Source organism: Typopeltis vanoorti, chromosome 14 (genome assembly GCF_054136105.1).
Source record: "Typopeltis vanoorti isolate ZY-2024b chromosome 14, IOZ_Tvanoo_1.0, whole genome shotgun sequence".
NCBI classification, from domain to species: Eukaryota; Metazoa; Arthropoda; class Arachnida; order Uropygi; family Thelyphonidae; genus Typopeltis; species Typopeltis vanoorti.
The window spans coordinates 83,101,173-83,125,602 of NC_143562.1; the positions used below are offsets into that span (position 1 = coordinate 83,101,173).

Below are 24,430 nucleotides of genomic sequence, written 5' to 3' on the forward strand. Positions count from 1 at the left end.
AGTCAACTTGGGACAGTTCCATGGATGGAAGAACTGCAAGGGAGAGATATCACCAATGTATAAGAACTAATGAAGAAACATTCCTCAAGTAAAAAAAGATAAAATGATTTAGCATAAATTGGGTGACTGATGACATCAAACTGCAGATGAAAAAGAGGTTGTGAAAAACAAATATAAAAAGAAGTGGAGAGCAATTGCATAATGAATATAAGACTCAGTTCAGGAAAGTGCCCAGTATAGTAAGAAAGAAAGAAAAAATATGATTTGAAAATTGGTTCTGGTGACAGGTCTGTGGAATGTTCCCTATGAGGATAGATTGAAGGTATGCAAGCTGCAGAGTTTAGTTGACAGGCAGACAAGACAGGACATGACAGAAACTTATAAGTTATTATTATTATTGCATGGACATCTCCATGGAGTCCTAAGACTCATCATGGGAGACGCAAACTATCAACACAATATCTATCATACCTCTCCTTGAAACCATTAACAAAGCACTTACAACTGACTCAGGCAACCCATTCCATTCAATCACCACTCTCCAAACAAAAAAATCTAGTCCTCACACCCTTGCTAAGCACACTCTTACCCAAATTTCAGGGATGACTCTTGTTCTATTATTTCTAGCCAAGTGTTGAAACATTTCCTCTGCATCAATCCTATAAAATCCTTTAAGTAACTTAAATGTTTCTATCATATCCTTTCTTTTTTTCACCTATCAACCAATTTGCAATCCACAAACCCTCAATCTATCCTCACAGGGGACATTCCACAAACCACCCACCACCTTCGTCACTTCCCTCTGGATCCTCTCTACAAGGTCCTCATCCCAAAGATACCCAAGTGACTAAACCTGATGTGTTCATATCAAGGCTTTATAAAGAGGAATGATAATTCCCTTATTTCTGTTTGTCAGTGTATTCTTCAATAACGAAGTAATCATTCGAGCTACCCTGGATACTTTAGCAACATGCTCTCTAAACTACAACTGACTATCTACTATTATTACTACTCCCAAATCCCTGGCTTCATCAATTTCCTGGAGTATAGTTCCCTCAATGTGGTACACAGTTCGTAATCTTTTTATCTCAAATGCATAACTTGACACTTTTCCACATCAAATCAACATCCATTATGATTTGCCCATACTGTCTGCCTATTCAAATCATCCTGTAAGTTATCTACATCACCTTGATTAACTATTACCTTACCCAACTTTGCATCATTAGCAAATAACTGAATATCTCCCTTCAAATTATTTTCTATATCATTTATATACAAATTAAACAGCAGTGGTCCAAGCACAGAACCCTGGCTTCTCCTGGATTCTGTTCCTCCATATACTACTGTTTAGTATCTGTCCATCAGTTACCCTTTTATCCATATCACCAGTTTCATATCCATCCCCATTTGTTGCGGTTTGCATAATAGAATTCCATGTGATATCCTGTCCAATGCCTTTGCAAGATCCAGCAATATCATCATATAGTCATTCCCTTTATCCATAGATTACTAAGGCATGATCTACCTTCACAAAGCCATATTGCCCCTCAGAGTATCATATCCTTATTCACCCATTCCTGAATTTTTTGACCAACTTTTCCAGTACTTTTATCACCACTCCTGAAATATTGATTGGTCTATAATTTTCTATCACAAACTTAGAGCCTCCTTTTTTTTTTTTTTTTTTTTTTTTTTTTTTTTTTTTTTTAAGGAATTATTTTTCCCTCCTTCCACTCTTTTGGGTCTTTGAGACTTAAATTAAACAGCCTAGTCAAAGGTATTGCCAGTTCCCCTGCACATTCTCTAAAAATGCGAGCAATATTCCCATCCAAACCAACAGCTGTATCTGCATTCAGAATCTGATATTTCCTAAGTGCCTCTAATTCATCAACCTCTGTTCTCACATCAGTTCTATTAAAGTTACTAAAGAGATTCTATAAAATTAACATAAGATATTTTTAATACATAAGGAATAGGGGTTAACAAGGAGTCACCCCTGAAAGTTGTATAAGAGAGAGAGTGTGTGTGTGTGTGTGTGTGTGTGTGTGTGTGTGTGTGTGTGTGTGTGTGTGTGTGTGTGTGTGTGTGTGTGTGTGTGTGTGTGTGTGTGTGTGCAGACTAGGTTCTTTGCTTGGAGAATGGTGCATAACTGGAATGGACTGCCACAGGTAGTTGTGAGTGCTACAACGGAGAATACGTTTAAGGAGAAGTCTGATAGATATTGCACGAATAGCAGTTAGTGCGAGTCTCTTGCAATGAGTCTTTTGACTCCATACCAATATAATAATAATGTTTCAGATAAAGTACAATGCAAATGAGAAAATCAGAGAAGAAAAAATCCATTTTATAATGAAATGAGTGCAACAGTCCCAATATATGGCATGTTCTGGCTTCAGATTCCATGACTGGCACTATTTTTTTTTTTTTGAAGAAGAAGAACCAGTAATGGGGACATTCATATAAGTATTTTACAAACTGTGCAGCTTCAAAAAACCAAAAGGATATCTCTTTCATCACAACAGAACTCGTCCACATTACAGTAATTCTGGGAAAGACTTCCTGAATGGGTAATTTCCAAATAGACAGGTCACACACGTGCGTAGAGGCTTAAGTGCTGTGAGGACATCATGTTGGAGGCTTAATGGATTTTTTACAACACTAAAAAAGAATTAAAATAGAATTTAATACTTCCTATATTTTGTCCTAGTCACTAGGACATCTACGGGGATTACAAAAACAATTAATGTAACATATACACAAATAACAAACAATACTAAGCCCAACCACGTGGGTGACACTAAAGTCCTATCTAAGTAGAGCGCCCTCTATGGGCAGTAGTAGGTGGCCTGGAATGTAAGGTGGGAACTCTGGTGATGAGTGTTTCCCAAATCTTCGGAAGCTTAATGCAACCATATTTATTGAGATTTGGTTGGTTTTTGAGAGCTGCTGCTGCTTCTAAGAAAAGTCTCTCTTTCTTGAATTTGCTGTGGTGGAGCATGGTGGTTTTCTTCCATGATACCCAGTGGGTGGTGTCCAAAACATGGTCAGCCAAGCCTGAATGGCCATAGTTGTGTTTGAAGATGTAAGACTTGTGTTCCTCTAGATGGATGGATGCTGATCTGCCTGTCTGTCCAAAGTATGCCAGCTTACAGGAACAGGGTACTTTGTAAACTCCAGGCAGAGAGAGAGGAGGGAGCTGATCTTTCGTAGAACAGATAAGGGTAGCCAGTTTGTGGTGGGGCTTATATGCTGTGTGTAGGTTGTACTGTTTTAGTATCTTGGCTATTTTTTCGGATGTGCCACGGATGTAGGGTATGGTGATGGCATTTTTAAAATCTTGTTGACGAGAAGGACGGGGAATGGGGGAGGAGTTGATTATTTTTTTGATACTGTGATCACTGTAGCCATTGGAGAGGAAAGTGCTGTGTATGTGGTTAAGCTCAGTAGTGAGGGCGGTTCCACTGGAACAAAGATTGTGGGCTCTCTTGGTAAGAGTTTTAATAATGCCATATTGTTGAGAGGGGTGGTGGTGGGAGAGTTTGTGAATGTATCTGCCTGTGTGTGTGGGTTTTCTGTATACGGTGAAGGTAAGTGTATCATTAGGCAGGCGTGTGACTAAGGTGTCTAGGAAGGGTAAACAATTGTTCTTTTCCTTTTCCAGAGTGAACTGGATTCTTGGATGTAGACTATTGAGATGACTGAGGAAGGAGTCTAACATGTCTGGGCCATGAGGCCAAATAGATGATGTGTTCTCTACATATCTTAGCCAGATAGAAGGAAGAGTTGGCCAGCTGTTTAGATAGTCTATAGCAAGGTGCATTGGTGGCATCTACTATAGCCACCAATGCACCTTGCTATAGACTATCTAAACAGCTGGCCAACTCTCTGATCCCCCTCACCGGAAGGTTCCCTTCCTATATAAAAAACTCGACCCACTTTAAAGCCCTCACAGAAAATTTAACCTTGAATAAGACAGACATATTTGTAAGCTTTGATATCTCCTCTTTGTTTACCAATATTCCCTTAATTGACACCTTATCTCTCTTAGAAAATGTTTTTCCCTCTGACATCTTAGATCTCTTTTCCTTTGCCATTAACTCTGGTTATTTCTCTTGGAACAACAAAATCTACAAGCAGATAGAGGGAACTGCCATGGGTTCCCCCCTCTCACCCCCCTTGCCAATTTCTATATGGAAGATTTCGAAAAACGAGCCATAGACTCAGCCCCACTCAAACCTTCTATCTGGCTAAGATATGTAGATGATGTGTTCTCTATTTGGCCTCATGGCCCAGACACGTTAGACTCCTTCCTCAGTCATCTCAATAGTCTACATCCAAGAATCCAGTTCACTATGGAAAAGGAAAAGAACAATTGTTTACCCTTCCTAGACACCTTAGTCACACGCCTGCCTAATGATACACTTACCTTCACCGTATACAGAAAACCCACACACACAGGCAGATACATTCACAAACTCTCCCACCACCACCCCTCTCAACAATATGGCATTATTAAAACTCTTACCAAGAGAGCCCACAATCTTTGTTCCAGTGGAACCGCCCTCACTACTGAGCTTAACCACATACACAGCACTTTCCTCTCCAATGGCTACAGTGATCACAGTATCAAAAAAAAATCAACTCCTCCCCCATTCCCCGTCCTTCTCGTCAACAAGATTTTAAAAATGCCATCACCATACCCTACATCCGTGGCACATCCGAAAAAATAGCCAAGATACTAAAACAGTACAACCTACACACAGCATATAAGCCCCACCGCAAACTGGCTACCCTTATCCGTTCTACGAAAGATCAGCTCCCTCCTCTCTCTCTCTCTCTGCCTGGAGTTTACAAAGTAACCTGTTCCTGTAAGCTGGCGTACTTTGGACAAACAGGCAGATCAGCATCCATCCGTCTAGAGGAACACAAGTCTTACATCTTCAAACACAACTATGGCCATTCAGGCTTGGCTGACCATGTTTTGGACACCACCCACAGGGTATCATGGAAGAAAACCACCATGCTCCACCACAGCAAATTCAAGAAAGAGAGACTTTTCTTAGAAGCAGCAGCAGCTCTCTAAAACCAACCAAATCTCAATAAATATGGTTGCATTAAGCTTCCGAAGATTTGGGAAACACTCATCACCAGAGTTCCCACCTTACATTCCAGGCCACCTACTACTGCCCATAGAGTGCGCTCTACCTAGATAGGACTTTAGTGTCACCCACGTGGTTGGGCTTAGTATTGTTTGTTATTTGTGTATATGTTACATTAATTGTTTTTGTAATCCCCATAGATGTCCTAGTGACTAGGACGAAATATAGGAAGTATTAAATTCTATTTTAATTCTTTTTGAGTATTGTAAAAAATCCATTAAGCCTCCAACATGAAGACAGGTCACACAATGCATAGCCTTCTATGTCATCAGATCAGATCCCCCACTCACCCCTCCCTTTTTTTATGCATAAATGACTTGATGTAATAAATTCAGGTGGAAGATGTGGCTAAGCTGTTACAGTGAATAATCACAGCATAACACCCCATTATACCAGAAGTTACAAAACATCTCCTCGGAGACAAAATACTATCCTGATATTCAACTGGAAATGTGAAGATCTATCTATCTACTGAAAGATTCTAAAATCTGGTTTACACAATATTTTGTTACTGGTACATGCAACTGTAATTAAGATGCTTTTTTTTTTTGTGTGTGTGTGTGTGTGTGTGTGTGTGTGTGTGTGTGTGTGTGTGTGTGTGTGTGTGTGTGTGTGTGTGTATCAGTATAATCACATGCTTCTGCTGATAGTGTTGCCATCTATGGTCGAGGCCAAGAACTTTTCAGATCACCCTCATATAGCAACATTCTGGAAAATTCCTGAATTAACATCTGTTCATTTTTTCAGGCACCATGACAATGGATCCTAGGCCAAATCTGGAGAAGCATCCTTGCATCATAACACTTTGCAGATATTATGATACACGAAAGTAAATAAGTCCTCCCAACTGTGATATATAAATATATTCATCTAATGCACACACACAGAGAGTGTGTCTACAGCCCAATCCTGGCAAGTTCTTCATTCAAGTCAACTTCAGACATTGTTTGGAGTGATATTTGGCTTGCAGGCAAAAACTCCTCTACCAAAAATGTACTTACAGAGTTCAGCAATATTCTGGCTAAACCTCTATAGCTGAGGGTATCCTCAACTCATAAATGAAAGAATCCATAAATGCATGACTGCAAACATGCAAATTATAGAAAGTTTTTTTTTTTTTTTATTGCTTGGATGGAAAGTAAATTATTCTACTGCTCACTCAAGCATAAACAAACCAAAGTTTGTATGTAGGCTATTTGTATATAGAAGCTGTCGATTTCTCATAATTTTTCTCAGTAATGCAGAGCACACTTCCTTTCAGATGTGTATATTGCCATGCATGATGCTGAGGTCTCATCAATAGGAGCTAGACCTGTGGTGGAGATACTGAAAGCCAAATCAGTGCATTAGTCATTTTCACACATATTTGACTCTCGCTATAGCTGACCATTACTCTATTGAATCACTCCTCATAACAAATTACTGATAAGTCCTGATTGAAGGTGCCATTATTAAAGATATTGTTGTGTCCTGAATAAACCAAGAAAAAGAATTACCATTTAATTATTCAGGAACAACTCTCTTTGAAAATAGGCAGAGAATGTGGTGTGTTGGGCTATATACTGGAAATGTATATATATATATATATATATGTATATAACACTAAAATAGGAGTAAGAAATTATATGACAAATGAAAGAAAATTGTAAGACCTAACCTGTTATGTATAAGGATCAGATAAAGAAATTATTTAAAATATTGAATTAATTTAAGAACCCCATTTCATGTGTCATAAGATAGCAAAATCTGTAAGCCAGAGTCCAAGGGTCACCTTTTGACCGTCCAGTGTTACATGTGCCAGGGGGAATTATGAGAAAGAGAAACTAGAGCGCTTTCTAAGAAAACACACCAGGCGCACGCGTGATGTAGTGGAAGGAGCTGGACGCCATGATGAAAACCCACGTGACCGGGTTGGAGGGCATCGCGAGATAAGAGAAACGCTGGGAAGAGCATGAAAACAGAAAAGGTCAAGCAACCCCCACTCGAGGCATTTTTGGTTCCTGTTTCCTGACCTCTCGGACGTTGGTCCAGTCCACACCGACGGAGAAGCTCCAGGTTGGCTGTGGAAGGTATGGGTCGTCTGCCACAGCATATGGAGTAGGGCTAGCTGTTTCCTTGGACTAGGATAGCTAAGCAATATCATGCGACGGAAGAATGATATTGCTTAGCTAAGCAAAGCAAAGCAATATCATGCGACGGAAGAATCAAGTAGATGCCGTCCGTTCTGGCTAAGCTTCTGAGCCATATCACCTTTCCCGCTGAGAATCTGGCCGTACAGATGTCGAAGGTGACCAGACAAGCAGCAGACTGAAAAGATTTCTCAGTCTGCTGTTCCTTTCTCGTTCTAACTCATTCCTTTCTTCTGCCTTGTCTGGGCAGAAGAAAGGAACGAGTATCATTTCAGAGACGGTAATGTAGACTCTCGTAATATATATTCACAGTTGAGGAATTGTGTGTTTTCCTAAGAGCATTTTGTGTAGTGGACTTAATATATGGAACTTTAGGAACTGTCTCCAACTTGACATAGACCCATCTTTGTTAGAGAACTATCTGCCTAGAATGGCTCTATTTATTTTGTATGAATTAATTGAGTTGTGTTAAGTGATATAACTAGTGACCACGTAAGTGTAGAATGTGTGATAACTTGTGATGAGATAATGTTAAGTTGCATATAGAGGTGGTCCAAGCAAATTTGTTCATATATTTCATTAGTAGTAATGTACCAGAGATCTTACTTAAATTTGATTCAGATTACCTAGTAGTAAGACTTTCACGTATCTTTTCTTTAATCAATAAATATGTTTCTTAGTACCTGCCTGATCTGGTTTGGTATATGAATTCAAACAGCCACTCATAAAAATATTATCGAACTTAGCGGGAAGAACCCACGTGTATAATTAAATAAAGTGGACCACAACTGCATGCAAGAATATAGTGAACAGAAGTCAGATATTTATTGTGGTTTAGTTACTGTGTATCACTCTGAGAGAGCCATCCTGGATAAGAGTCTCATCTATCCTCGGTATTGGCTGGCGCAGTTAAAATATAAATTTGTCAATGCTTATCAGGTGGACTGTCTCAGAAGATATTTTAATGGCCACATTTCATTCTAGGACAAAGCCCTAATCATTAAGTATCCTACACGTGATTAAACTTAAGAGCGGCCAAAGATTTTGTTTGTTTAAAAAGAGAAAATATATAGAAAAAGAGTATATAACAAATGGCGCAGCCGGTAGGATTTATTTAGATAGATAGCATAACGCACAACATAACAATATTCATTATAGCAAACCATCCATTTTGTACTATTCTTGTGGTCCTTACTTATGCTTGGCTAAAGGATTAAAGGAAGAACATAATTGCTTATCTAGTAAATTTATGAACAATACATTGCTGCACTCCTTTCTCTTCTATTATTTTATGGGGTCTAGTCATAACTCTTCTCAGAATCACAGTTTTTCAAGCAAATGTATGCTCTGTTGGATGATTAATAAGACAGTCTACAATAATACAGTATGGTGCAAAAAAAAAAAAGCACTGAACTTCAACACCCCGTTCACCCTTCAGTACATTCACTGAGTATGTCATTCGACTGTATGCACATTAATAGAGCACATACAGAATCTATGCCATTACACTTAACTGTAGCAATGTGTTCATGATGGAATAAAAAACGTTTATCATTGAGCATTATTTTCATTTGTGTGGAGTTGATAGAACAAATGGTCCAAGCCTACGACATGTTTGCGAGCAGTTTGTTTCTTTGTCATTTCCATAAGAATTCCCAAAACAATAGTGTCATCACTGCCTTAGAAGAGTGGTTCCTTCCATCCTCCCTCAATAATACTGTGATAATGTGAGTGGTCGTGTAATTTAGCAATCGTGTAAAACTGGCAATTTTTTTTTATCTGTTATATTGTGTCTTTTCATTAGAAAATTGGTGTAGATTTTCGTGTTTTTAGAGCATTTAGTATATTTATAACATTTTTAATGTGATATTGTCAGGCAATGTTGCAATGAACAATGGTGGCAAAGACTATGCTGCCTGGCAATTTGGATTTGTGGATTTTATTCAGTGCAGTGTATGTGAAATGTATTCATCAAGAAAATTAAAGAATATGTGGAATGAAATTGGAACTGGAGAGAGAGAGAATGTATTAAGTGCTTCAAAAAGTGAGTATCTGTTAGGTAACAAGAACACAGCAAATACCCGACAGCAAGACAGAAAATGATATCATTAATGTTGAATGTGCGGCAGTGGAAACAGAGTGGAATGAAAAAGGACATTAATAAAGAAATAGTGTGTTAAATATTATCCTTCATAAGACAAGGTGCAAAATTGAAAAACTGCAGAAGTGGCAAGAGATTAGCAAGGCTGATCAGAGTGAGAAGCAGGTGTTCCAAATGAATAATAAAGATCAACTGAACAAACAAGAAAAACAAGTCAAGGAGAAAATGATGTAGGGAGACTCAATGATCAGGGATCAGGAGTATCTGGAGTATCAGGAGACTCAAGGATCAGAAGTACTTAACGAAAGTGTGACAAAATTCTGTTTCCTGGGTGCAAAAATTCACAATATTGGTCATGTCATCCGGATGCAAAAAGGTAAGTCAAAGGAAATGAATGTCTTGATTGGTACAAATGATTTAGGAGGCAAGAATTATTCTATGGGGAAGGATGTAAAGGAGTTGTTAGAAGAGGCAAAACTGAAGAGCATGGTAAGTGACTTACAATCTTCACCTTGCTCTTCAGTTTTGCCCTACCAATGCCAGGCTCCTCAAACTGAGAAGGAAGGCATTGGTAGCTAATGAATCTATACATAGATTGTGCAGAAGGAATGATGTAGGATTTATTGATCTGTAGTCTGCATTTCAGAAAGGATTTGTACAATGCCGATGGACTGCATCTAAATGGCTTTGGTGTTATGTGTCTGGAGAAAGCTCTGTTCACCGAGTGCTGAAACGCAAATTCAGGAAAGCTCAAGCAATTATGGTGGAAGCCACCCATGAGGCAAGTGAGAATGACCAAATGAGGAATCTAGTCTCTCAAGTAAAAATATTGAATAGGATAGTCAATTCAGGAAGAAAAGGTAAGTGGGAGACTAAAGGGATACTGTAGTTTCTATATACTAATGCCAAAAGTATGAGGAACAAGAGGGAGGAGTTGTTGGCACTGGTTAGTGCAACCTCGCCAAAAGTTAGTGAAACTTGGCCAACAGTAGATGTAGTTATAGGGATTGAACATAAATAGTTTAGTATTTTCAGGGAAGATAGAGAATCCAGGATGATGGGAGGAGGAGTACTGCTCATGATAGCAGATGAATTGGTGTTATGTGTCTGGAGAAAACAGCAGACAGACAAGAAGGCGGGCTCCTGTTTATTTGAAAATTAAGGCCTGTAAGACAAAATATACAGTTGGTTGCTGCTATAGACCAGAGATTTCCACCGATAATCTGGAAAACATGCATCGCCAAATTAGTACAATAAGTACAGGTCGAGTGATCATTATGGAGGACTTCAACTATCAAGATATAGACTGGGAGGAAGAAAAATCACATGGCAGGAAGGAAATAAAATTTATACACCTGCTAAGAGATAATTACTTAATGCAGCATGTGAAGGAGGAGACTAGGGGCAGGAGGGTATTGGACCTGGTCATGAGATCAGAAGAGCTATCTATACCAAAGGTGACCATGTGGTCTTCACTTGGGAAATTGTAAATCATGAGGAATATTCTATCAAGAAGGGGGAGGTTATATGTGGAACTACAATACAGGTGATTATGACAAGCTGAGGAGGAAGCTTAAATCTGTGCCATGGCATAAAACACTGCAAAGTAAGTAAGAGGAAGAACACTACAGTTCTTCCTCTTACTTGCCACGTAACAAAAGAACTCTTTGGGATTTCCTTTGGCCTGCTTGGCTAGATTCTTCTTGTAATCTGATTTTGTCTTCCTTGTCATACTGGTCATCTAGAGGAAACATTATTAAATTGTATACCTAGGATAAGGAGGGTTTAATCAGGTAAGAGTTTGATGGATGAGTAATATCATTAAGCACGAGCTGCAGAAGAAGAAAATGCTGCGGAGGGTATATAAAGAGAAAGGTAACCAGCAACCTCACGAACATACAAAACTCAATCAAGAAAGGTGACCAGCATGAAAATGAAGACAAAATCAGATTACAAGAAGAATCTAGCCGAGCAGATCAAAGAAAATCACCAAAAGTTTTTATGTGACAAATAAGAGGAAGAATGACTAAGGAAGATTAACCTTAATGAGTGATGATGGTCACAAGGAGACAGAAGTGGATAAAATAGTGGAGTTACTGAGTGACCACTTTGCAAGGGTATATCATTCTAGTGAGGTTACTGCTTTAACCTATGTGACAGACACTAATGTGGGAACAGAGGTGGATGAATTGGTAGTTCTTGGGATATTGCAAAATCTCAATGTAAAATAGTTGTGGGATTAGATGAGATATTAGCTAGAATTTTGCAAGAACGTGAAAGGGAACTAGCAATGCCTTTGACTAGGCTCTTTAAGTCTCAGCTCTGGTAGAATTCCAAGGCACTGGAAAGAGGACAAAATAATTCCCTTGCATAAGGGAGGTTCTAAGACTGCAGTAGCAAATTTTATACCAATCAGTATCTCAGATGTGATGATAGAAATATTAGAAAAATTTATCAAAAAGATAATTCAAGAATGGGTAAATAAAAATACAATACTGTGTGAGGGTCAACATGGCTTTGTGAAGGGTCAGTCATTCCTTAGTAATTTACTTTTTATAAGAGAGCGACAGATGAGTTCGATAAAAGAAATGCGTTTCAGGACTCAGTGAACAGAGCTTTCTCCAGACACATAACACCAAAGCCATTTAGATGCAGTCCATCGGCATTGTACAAATCCTTCGTTCTGAAATGCAGACCACAGATCAATAAATCCTACATCATTCCTTCTGCACAATCTATGTATAGATTCATTAGCTACCAATGCCTTCCTTCTCAGTTTGAGGAGCCAGGCATTGGTAGGGCAAAACTGAAGAGCAAGGTGAAGATTGTAAGTCACTTACCATGCTCTTCAGTTTTGCCTCTTCTAACAACTCCTGTACATCCTCCCCAATAGAATAATTCTTGCCTCCCAAATCATTTGTACCAATCAAGACATTCATTTCCTTTTTGCATCCAGATGACATGACCAATATTGTGAATTTTTTCACCCAGGAAACAGAATTTTGTCACACTTTCGTTAAGTACTCCCCTGATCATTGAGTCTCCCTACATCATTTTCTCCTTAACTTGTTTTTCTTGTTTGTTCAGTTGGTCTTTATTATTCATTTGGACCACCTGCTTCTTTCTCTTGATTCTGCTGGATTTTGCAAAGTCATTTGGCAGAATACTACATGGAACTCTGTTATGCAAATAAGAACAAATGGAGATGGATATGACACTGGTTATGTGAATATGAGAATTGCTGCTGGACAGATATCAAAAAAGGTATATAAAGGGGCAGAATCAAGGCAAAAACAAATGACTAATGGTGTGCTGCAAAGTTCGGTGCTGAGGCCACTACTGTTTAATTTGTATGTAAATGATATAGGAAATATTCAGTTGTTTACTGATGATGTAAAATTACATAGAGTAGTAGTTAATCAAGGTGATGTGGATAGCTTGCAAGATGATTTAAATAGGCAGTCAGTATGGACAAAAGATAATGGATACCAGTTTAATGTGGAGAAATGCAAAGTTATGCATTTTGTGATAAATAGATTACGAGTCGTGTATTAATGGCACTGTACTTGAGGAAATAGATGAAGCTAGATTTTCAGGGGTGGTGGTGGTAGGAGACAGAGAGTTAAAGTTTAGAGGAAATATTACTACGGTGGCTCATAATATTACTTGGCTATTGAAGAACACATTAACAAAGAGAGATAAGGAAGTTGTTTTCCCTCTTTATTGTTGGTGCACCCACATCTGGATTACTGTGCCAAAGTCTGGTCCCCTGGGTTTCTTGGGGATGAGGAAACAGTATTCAGAGACGAGTGACTGTGATGATAAGTGGCCTGTGGAATGTTCCCTATGAAGATAGACAGAGGATGTGTAGGTTGCAGAAGTTGGTTGATACTAGGGAAAGAGGGGATATGATACAAACATTTAAGTTGCTTAAAGGCTTTTATAGGGTAGATGCAGGGGAAATGTTTGGCTAGAGGGACAGGCAAGGAGTCATCCTTGGAAGTTCAAGAAAGGTGTGGTTAGTAGAGGTATGATGGCTAGATTTTATTGCTCAGAGTTGCGAATGAGTGGAATGGGCTGCCAGAGTCAGTTGTGAGTGCTTTTTCTGTTAATGAGTTAAAGGAGAGGTGTGATAAGGAGTGGCTCGTGCATAGACACTGCGGCACCCCCAATTTTTCTCGATATATAAATATATTTATTAATTTATTTATATTTGCTTGTAATATTTAATTTTATCATCAACAATCCTATACAATTCTCTTATTTTGTATAAAAAAATAATAAAAATCCATCTTGTAGCACTTAGGAGGGCGAAGGATGCTAGTGGCACTGTGTTTACCACAGTGTAATATTGATATGCGCGCAAGCATATGCACGTCATAGTGAGATGCGAACTATTAGCGTAAAGCAGCACAGTCTGTCGCACAGTTCCACTGTTGTTTATATGCAGTTTGTGCCAGTAGTAGAGTGTTCGTAGTGCTTATCGTGTTTACTCCGTCTCTTTAAATATTTGGACATTACAATTAAAGACATAACATTGGTTATAGTTTTTATTTTAGAACATTATTGGGGTTATGATAATGGATTTTATTTTTAAATAATTTTGAATTACAGTATACTAAACTGTACATAATTTTATCGATAATAAGCAATATTGTTTCATGTTTAATTTACTTTTTTTATCTTTGCTCTTACAGGATACAGTGAAAAGGAACTAATGTAAAGTTTACTAAAAACTGTACTAATAGCACCTGCAGCAAAACAAAAGAACTCAGGGAAAATGGGTGCCTAAAATTTTTGTTTATAACACACAGAACTTACCTTTATAAAATCGAATGGATAACCCAATTTGATAAAAATAAAAACTACTGTCAAGAACTTAACAAAATCTGCATTTTGTCTGCAATTATTTATTAAAATAACATAATATCTTTATAATCTTCAATATGTAAAAAAAAAGACATCTGAATGAGTGAGCCAATGAATTATATATACATTTTTATACCGTTTAGCCATTAGCTAAACTTATTAGCCATTACTTATGTCGGTCAGAACGGGTTAATACTACCTGCACTGCATCTATTCTCTCTACGTCGAGGAAACGGCTTAAAAGAGTGCACTTATTCGTTTTCTTTTCTTCTTTTTAATGCACCGTACATTTTATACAACTGACAGTTCTAATAATGACTGCGAGGATCATCCAAGTTTTATTCAAAGGGCATATTCGAAAGGTGTTAGTTTACTTTAGGTATAATTACACAGGATACTCGACAATGTATATTGCGCAACCTATGTATCTGTATAAAATTACGAATCTAAGCTATCTATCATCACTATCAACACCAACCAAAGTTCTGGCTCAGCAATTTATTTGTAACACATAACGCCACAACCATGCATGTGTATAAAATACAATAAAATTTCTTAGGTTGTTACAATTAGTCATATCAACGACTATACGTCTATACTTCGATGCAACACTTTGCCTCATAATCCTTAATATTTAATGTGATGACATTATTTATTAGCTATTACACTTACTTCTTTATCCTTCAAACCAAGAAGCAATACCTCTTCCATCAAAGTGAGGCGGGTTTCCTTAGAATCAACATCTTCCTCGTCATTTTCATCTGGTCGTCTGTGTTCGTCTTCTTCATCCCTGGGCTGACTTCGTTCAGTGTTAATTGCAGTAGCATTCTTACGCAAAACAAGTCCTTCTGATCTATTCATCTTGTCTTTATACCCACATATAGTCAAAATAACGAAAACAATACATAAAATTAAAACCAATTACTGGAAACAATAATTAATATTCATGCAAACCAGTAAACAAATAACACCAGTGTCACGTCATAACACATATTCCACACACACATCCCCCATCTGTTACTAGCAGAGCCCTCCCTTCAGCAAATGTAATGGAGAAAGCTACCGGAAATTCTGTACTTAACTGCCACCTAAAATGTAAAAATAAAATCACTAATAACAAAATTCCAAATACCTGAATTTCAGGACATATAATTCATGCAGTGTTTCTATAAAATAGAAAAATGATTCCTATGTAGAAAAAAAACTTGTATCACATGAACAACTGTGTTAGCACTTAGCTACATTTTCTTGCTCAAATAACTAAGCTGCACTTTTTATTATCCCAATTTTTAAATGACAGAAAATTTCTCCAACACCTTGACCACAACTGCGGTTATAGTCAAGGCACGGGAAAGATTGGTTAGGAATAGAATACAAGATTAGGTTTATGGACATAGCATTCTTTATTATGGTCAGCATAAATTTGTAAAGTGTAGGTCCTGTTTTAGCAATTCATTTGCATTTTATTATAGGGTAACGAGTAGGTTAGATAAGGCAGAATCACATACAGTGATATTCTTGGACTTTGCAAAAGCATATGATAGATTTCTACATGAAACGTTGGTGTACAAGCTGGGTGGGAGGATGGGAGTACATAGTATATTGGTTAGATGGATCAGAGAATGGCTCTCTGAACGATACCAGCCGGTTGTGCATGATGAAATGTCTCAAAAAAAAAAAAAAAGGAACGTTACCAATGGGATAACACAGGATTCTGTTCTTGGATTCCTGATGATTACCCTGTAAACAGTATATATCATTTAGATAAGCTACGGATCTTCAGTTGTTTGGTGATAATGCAAAGTTGGGAAGAACTTTAAGTAGCACTGCTGATGTCAGTTCGTATCCAGGTGATTTGTATATGGGGCAGATGACGTCAAAATTTTGCAAGATGATCTGGATAGATTGGAGGTCTGGGCTAAGAAGAATGGATGTCAATTTAATGTGGCAAAATGTAAAGTTATACATTTTGGAGTGAAAAGATTAGCAGCAGTTTACTACATTGGTGGAACTGTACTCCAAGAAATGATGAGGCAGGAGATTTAGGAGTGTTGGTGGATAAGGAGTTGAAGTTTAGGGGGCACATTGCAAAAGTGGCCAAATCAGCTCATCAAATCACTTGGTTGCTGAAGAATGCGTTGACAAGCAGAGACAAGCAGGTTATTGTTCCTCTGTATCGAGCCTTGATAAGACCCCATCTCGAATACTGTGCCCAGATTTGGTCACCTAGGCTTCTTCTTGATAGGGAGGAGGTGGAGAGGATCCAGAGGCGAGTGACCAAGATGATAGCAGGTCTGTAGAATGAACCTTATGAGAACAGGTTGAGGATTTGTGGGTTGCAAAAATTGGTTGATATGCAGAGGAGGGGAGATATGATTGAGACATTCAAATTACTGAAGGGCTTCTATAAAATTAATTCAGAAGATATTTTTGAGAACAGGGCTGGTTGTGGGAGGACTAGGGGACATCCATGGAAGATGGGCAAAAGTGTGGTCAGTAAAGGTGTTAGAGCTGGGTTCTTTTCTTTTAGAGTGGTGAATGAGTAGAATGTGCTCCCAGAGTCTGTAGTGGATGCTGTGACAGTGAATGAGTTTAAGGCGAGGTATGATAGATACTGTATGAATGTTCGAATAATTGTGATGAATATGATTTGGGGCATCCCTCGATGAGTCTAATGACTCCCTGGAGTTGCCCGTAATAATAATAATAATAATAATAATAATAATAATAATAATAATAATAATAATATACTTTTGATTTGGGCAAAAGAGGGACGTTGTAGTTTTAATATAAATAAGAGCAAGGTGTTGCATTTTATAAAGCAGAAATATAAGGCTTTGTACTGTATCGATGGTACCATACTGCAGGAAGTGAATGAGATTACACTTGGACTATTCTGCTCAAATCTGGTCACCTGGTTTTCAGTGTGATGTGGAAACATTGGAGAAGATCGAGTCGAGTGACAAAGACAATATCAAAACTTTGGAATGAGACTATGGAGAGAGGTTGAAGAAATGTAGATTGCAGAGTTTAGCGGATAAGAGGAAAAGAGGTGATATGATAAAGACATTTAAATTAGTGAGAGGATTTTATCGGATTAATCCAGATGAGATTACGAAGTGAGTAGAAGGTGAACAAGGGAAAACAAGAGGTCATTCTGGAATTTATGTAGGAGTGTGGTGAAAATGAATGTGAGGAGTAAATTTTTTACATGTAAAATTGTCTGCCAGAATGTGTTCTTCACGAAATGAGTGCTAAGGACTTTAAGAGTCGGTATGTTAAATATGTTGTCAGTTGAATGAACCTCCTACAATGAGTCTGCTGACTCCATGGAGGGTGCAATAATAATAATAATAATAATAATAATAATAATAATAATAATAATAATAATAATAATAATAATAATAATTTTTAAATGACAGAAAATCAGACAATTTATGTTTTTTGGGAGCTGAGCTAAGGGACTATGGTCCCTCGCTTTAGTGATTTACTTCGAAATCCAGATTCAAATCCATTAATATACTTCAACTTTCTCTCCCTCTCCCCCTTCTCTCTCTCTCTCTCTAATTCAATGTAATCTCAGTCCCCCATCCGGTACTTTTGTAACACAAGCATATAAACTATGTTGCGAAAATTCTTCTGAGATTCCATGCATTCGATAATATACACCAATAAAAAACAAATTATAAAGGTAAGGGAAAGAAACCACGTGAAATGACTGTAACAATTGACTACATTGGAAATGGAGAGTGCGCTAGTACTGAAAAAAAATTTTTTTTCGCAGTACTAGAATAAGGTAAAAAATAATTTTTACGTTTTTAGGTGATAGTTGATTGTAAAACAGAGGAAGAGTAATTAGCACAATAGGTTCGGAACTCGACAGTAAACGAAAAGAAGGATGACTGGTTGCAGCATAGATGTTTTTTGACTTTTGAGAAGAGAGAGAGTGATATCGAACTTCAGTGGTAGGAATAAGACGAATGCCTCCATGCAATTATCGAAAGAAAAGGCACTGAGCATAGACGAAGATTCTTTGTACCAGAGAATAAAGTGTATCCAGGGCCGTCGCCAGATTAGATTGCGCCCAGAGGCAAACAATTAAATATCACACCTAATGGATATAAGAGAAAAATAAAAAAAAAAATCTATAATTACTATTTTGCTTTTATTACAAGAGAAACATTAATGCAAAAGGATTAATTAATATTACATAATAATATTAATTAAATGTTTGCTCTGCAAGGATATCGCACAAAAAAAACTATTTATAAGCTCTTCTAAATTTAAATTATAAGCTATGTCCGCCTCTATCGATAGTTGCTAAACCAACCAGTTTTTATTCGGTCATTGCTGTTCGCAAATAATTTTTAATCAGTTTAAGCTTGGAAAAACTTCTTTCCACACTTGCTACTAACAGTTCCTGTTAACATAGCGACGGAGCCTACCGCACTATGGCTGAACGAGCGTTATTATTAAGCAGCGCAGTTAGGCAGGCTGCCTCTATGCTACACCCTGCCGCGGGTACTGAGTGTATCTGTAAAAGAGATTTTTAGACACAGGGCGGGAAGTTCCCTTGCCAGGAGCAGTGACAAGGAAGCCACGCATTTTAGATCAAAAACATAAGAGCGAATTTTATACACTTAATTTTAGACTGGTGTTATTAAAACCTGATTATAAGACTCTTAATTACATTTGATCATTCAGTATCAATCGTAATTATAAAATTGTTTTTTTTTTAAATATGGTAAGGTGATAACGGAACGAAACTCAAAAAATAATGAGGTAGACCACATAAAATGAAGAGTCAGACGAGTGCTGAAAACAGCATTTCATCTGTAACGTATCAGTGAACTCTTTCACTGGAGTTCCAGGTATCCACTGCTGCAGACTGTAAAGTGAAACAATACTCAAGGGCCCGAAAATTTAGGGTCAGTTTATGGGATCCAAATAATGATGGCCCCAGAGTAGTCTAGCGCATCAGGCCTGCCCCTTCAGGAAAAATGTAAATATAGCCCTGAATACTTATAGAACTTCTTATCCTTGAATCCCATAAAGTAGCTGCTATGTATAAGCTAAGCATCACTTCATAATGGTTGGATTTGCATCGTGAAAGCTCGCTATCATTGAGACGCAGAGAGTTGACACTCTCCGACATCGAACGACGAATCGCGATATGTGCACTCTTCCAATCAGGTATAGTTCTTGAATTATTCCTAGAATAAAATCTACTTACCTTAGCTGTGTTGGCGACTCAATGCACATCTTCGGAATGGTGCCCATGAAATTAGATACTAATTGTTTATTGTTATTCTGAACCTTATGTTCAAGTAGTTCAATAAGTTTAAACATACCCTGAACAATTAATCTATCATGTTAATTCCTTAGCCAACATGAGAACTGCCAATACATAAAGTAAAATAAATATATCCCGGTATTCGGGACGCCTTTTAATCCCTTATAGGGAGTAGGCAAGGCTGTTTAGCCCTATGTAACTTTTGGAGATCGATGGGCAATTCAATCACAAGTTGCGGACTATAGGAGATTTTACTAGCAACTTTAAATTATTAAATAACCTCAGACCTGTAGAAATGCGATCACACCATGGAATGGGAGTTTACTAAGTAGGCCTCTGTGTCAAACCCAATCAAATGCTTTTGAAATGTGAAAGGCAGCAACATGAGTTTCTCCGCATTTTTCTTCTTTGTCTAGATGGCTTGGGTTAAAAGGTGGGTGGTTGAAGGCCAGAAGATGAGCTGCATAGAAACTAGAAGAATCCATTGCTGGTCAATCCTCCCCCACATTCGCACATCTCAAACAGATAAAATTTGCACTTACTTTCATAATTAGTCATTTCTTTCTTTTCATCTCATAATGTAAACCCGAATTATCTTGATAATTGTCCTCATGTTGATATTTTTTCCCTTTAGATATGCAGGCATCAAGCTTGAAAAAATACATTTTATATATAATTGAGTCATATTTGCTAGGTAGTAAGACAATCCCGTCTTAATAGGTATCTTAAATCTTCCCTATAGTAATAACATTTCACTTCCGTGAAATGTTATTACTATTGAAAGAAATCAGCAACCTCAGCATAGCCAGTGAATCTTTGAAATAACAAATATATACTATTTAATACGTTTTTCAGTTCACCTGCTTCTACAACAATGTAACATTCATACACTAGTGGCCAAAATTATGGAAACCTTTTGGAAAAAGTGTATTTTTGAGGTTTGATTGCTCATAACACCACACCTTTTTTGGTGTAATACCATAAAATTATATACCAATGGAAAGATAATTTAATGAAGAATGTAAATTCTTCATTATCTATATTTTGTGAAAAGTTATAGCCAAATAACCAGAAAAAGGAAGCGCAACTTGCTTAGGTTGATATGAAGTAGCTTTTCCTTATTTGAATGTAGCCAATGAGCATAAGTGTTTAGAGAGCCAATCCGATGTCATCTTGTTTTGGTTATGAGCCAATAAGGTCATAGTAGGATTCAGTATTGACGTCATGTATTGGAGCTGAGAGGAGGACGTTTGTCAGTGTGTTATGTGATTGCTATCAAATTGGTTGGGTTTTGTCTTGTGTTCTTTCATTTAGTGAGTTCTTTAATTTACATCTTTCACAAAGATGTAAAATAGTACTATTAAATGAACAAGGCTACAGGTATGAAGAAATTAAAAGAAAAATTGATGGAAACTTAACCAAAGGTGGCATTTCTAAATTTTTGAAGAGGTATTAGGAGACTCATTCACTACAAAACCAGACTGGTAAAGGCAAGAAAAGGTGTACAACAGCAAGTGATGATAGAAGAATTGAGAGACTGTGCCTACGTGACAGAAGAAAATCATCTGGGTGTATACAAGGTCAAATGGAGCAATACAATATGAAGTTCAGTGCAAAGACTGTTCGGTGCAGACTGCAGGAATTTGGTCTAAATGCTGGACTTCCACGAAAAAAAAGCCATTTTTATCTCTCAAACAAAGGTTGAAAAGATTAAACTGGGCTAAAAGCGATGTTATCTGGACAGCGGAACAATGGGACAGTGTTATTTGTAGTGAAGAGACCAAAATCTCCCTGTTTGGTAGTGATGGCATAAAATACATAAGGGGAAGAATCGGAGAAGATTTGCATCCTGATTGCATTACATCTACCGTGAAATACCCACTTAGTGTTATGATATCTGGGGTTGTATGACATCAAAAGGTGTGGGCAGAATCTATGTGATTAATGGGAATATAAATGCCCAAATATACATAAATGAAATACTTGAGCCCAAACTGAAGCCTTCCAACGTAATCTTTTCCAAGATAATGAAGCATTTATATTTCAACAGGATTCAATTCCATGTCATGTTGCTGTTCAAAAAGTGGTTTCAAGATAATCATGCTCCACTGCTGGAATAGACTGGGAATAACCCAGACCTTAACCCAGTTGAATATCTGTGGAGCCGACTAAAGAAACTTGTTAGTCAGAAGCAACCCACCAATAAAACCCAATTAATAAAAGCAATAATTCAATTTTGGTTTCACATTATAACAGCTGCAGAACTAAAAAAAACTTGGTTCACTCCATGGGAAGGCGTTGTAAGGCCGTAATTAACGCTAAAGGTTACCCAACTAAGTATTAACTCACATTATGAGAATTTTTCTATATCTCACTTTTTCTATGTGTTTCATTTTTTCTTCTTTATAACTGCTATTCTAATAAAAAATCCTTCATAAAAGCTTTTGCATTACATTTTCGATTAAATTATCTTTCCATTGATATATAATTTTATGGTATTACTCCAAAACAAAGTGGGTGTTATGAGCCATCAAACCTCAGAAATGCACTTTTTCCAAAAGGTTTCCACAATTTTGGCCACTAGTGTACTTACTAACTTACTATAAATTTTGTGCACATAGTTGTCCAATTGTCACTTTCCCATATGATCTATTAAAGGACATTGAACATGCGCTTTTCTCTGTGGTGTAGTGGCTTATTAAACCTATACTATAATCTTTGGTCTAAGGGTTCGTCTTCATTATGGAGAGTTTTAGGTGTTACTGATGTGCATTGCAAGGGCTGGGACTAGGAGGAGGCTATTCTCCTCCTGTAGAACATATTCAGCAATTCATTATGTGCCTTCATTACTTTCCATTACAAGAATCTATCTTCTCTTCCTTGATGACCACAATCGTCAACTAGGAAATGACAAGCAAATTTTATTCTACTGCTGCTCAGTTGACCACTCTAATGACTAACTTCGAAGAATAGCGATTTTGTCTTTTTCATTCTGTAATAATATATCCGTGTTCATTTCGTGTGATCTCCTGTGATCGCTTTGACATGCCCCTCTTTTCTACTTTTTATTGATTCTAACTAATAATTTCTGAATTTCTTTGCACAATATGAATATTATCTCGATGACCAGAATTTAGTACTGAGAGATATCCTTATTGTGTGAAGTTGACTAAAATAATTCTAATCTCCTAGAAATTTTAGAGACCCAATCTGTGTCCATCAAGTTTGGTCACTTGAACTTGGAGCTATTACTTATTGTCATACTGTAAAATTCTGTATTGTGACAGTCACGAGCTTTGAGTTCTTAGATGAAATATACACAAAGAGGGTCTACAAAAATTATATAGGTGCCTGCTGAAAGCTTTTTCCACTGGTACTCGATTTTCTAGACAGTGTTATTATTCAGAGTAAAAGGAGTATTGGTGGTCCGCTCATCGTCGGTTTCCTCTAAAGATCAATTCTTTGTCTACTCACAATTCTGGATCTGCCCGTGATGAGCCCACCAACGGTACAAATGTACTATAGGTTTACAACAGCCTTTCGTGGTTGGCAACCACATAGGATATCAGAATTATCAGAATTATTGCTTATCTCATTCATCTGCTATACTTAATCAGCCAATAACTCAATATTTCCTTTTAAACAATTCACATTATTACTGATGTATAAGATAAACCCTAGTGTTCCAATAGAAATTTTGTACTGTTTCAATGGCATAACGGCTGAGCTGTACTAAGAGTTTGATTTTAGAATATAACCGAACTGTACTTAATTAGATGTCTGACAATATTGTGATTTCATAGTGAGCTTCGAAGTTCATAGAAATTAAGTTTCTTACTGCACTTAAAATAGATGTCCCAGAATTGACTATTTCAATGAAATTGAACCAATTTTCTAAAAACTCATGTCTATTGATGTTTATCACGTTTAATATGTGTTATAAATGTAGAAATTTCTAAATTATTTCATAATTTTATTTTCATCTCCTTTCAGAACCCTGACACTAATAGTGAATGCCCAAGAACGCATCTGTGTTGTAACATCCGATATCAAAGAAGTACGATGATTAGTTTATTGTTACCAAGTGTAAAGTTATGCACTTTGTTGTGATGAGATTTTCAGCAGCATATTATATTAGCGGGATTATGCTACAAGAAAATGGGTTATTGTGGGTAGGTGTGGTCTCCTGGGTTCCAAAGATAAAGAAGCTGTGGAAATGGTGCAAATATTATATCGGAATTATGGGGTTTAGATTATGAGGAGAGATTGCAAGTATATGGTTAACAGGAAAAATTGTGGTGATATAAAAGACGTCTATAAACTTCTGAATGGATGTTATCGGATATCGTATGAAGAAATTTTTCGTAATGGAATGCGGGGAAAGAACACTGGAGCATCCATGGAAGTTAAGCTTGTTTGCAGTTAAGAAAGAGGTAAGAGCAAGGTTTTTCTATCACAGATCAGTGAGCAAGTGGAATAGTTTATCTTTAGGGGTAGTTGGTGAATCTAGTTTGAATGAATTTAAGGGAAGATATTACAGCTGGTTTGAGTATCGTATAGCCTCCCTCGATGAGGGATTAACTTCTTGAAGGTTTCAGATAACAATAATAAAACAGGAGACATCACAAAAGATTGATCTTATAGATTTAGTTGCTTCGGCCATTACTCAGGGAAAAGAACAATTCTTTACCTATAAGTTGATCATTCGCCTTCTTTTTCGTCCCCCTCCTCCCGGTTTATGTTCGTCATGCTGAGCTGTTCTGTTCTAAGCTTACGCGTAAAAACCCACTCGATACCTTTCTGGCTTTCGAAACCAAAACCGACGGAATACGGTAGTTAATCCTTATTCCTATAGTCTCATGTGCCTTTATATTGC

General features: G+C 37.3%; 1 protein-coding gene across 1 annotated transcript in view; it reads right to left on the reverse strand.

Moving 5' to 3' along the window:
* Positions 1–15,280, reverse strand: part of sau (Golgi phosphoprotein 3 homolog sauron) — a 92,678-nt gene extending 77,398 nt beyond the window's left edge. Inside the window, exon 1 of the mRNA XM_090403797.1 lies at positions 14,934–15,280. Coding sequence (XP_090259923.1) covers positions 14,934–15,122 — 189 coding nt within the window. The 5' untranslated portion in view covers positions 15,123–15,280. The remainder of the gene's footprint in view (positions 1–14,933) is intronic.
* Positions 15,281–24,430: the final 9,150 nt, after the last annotated feature.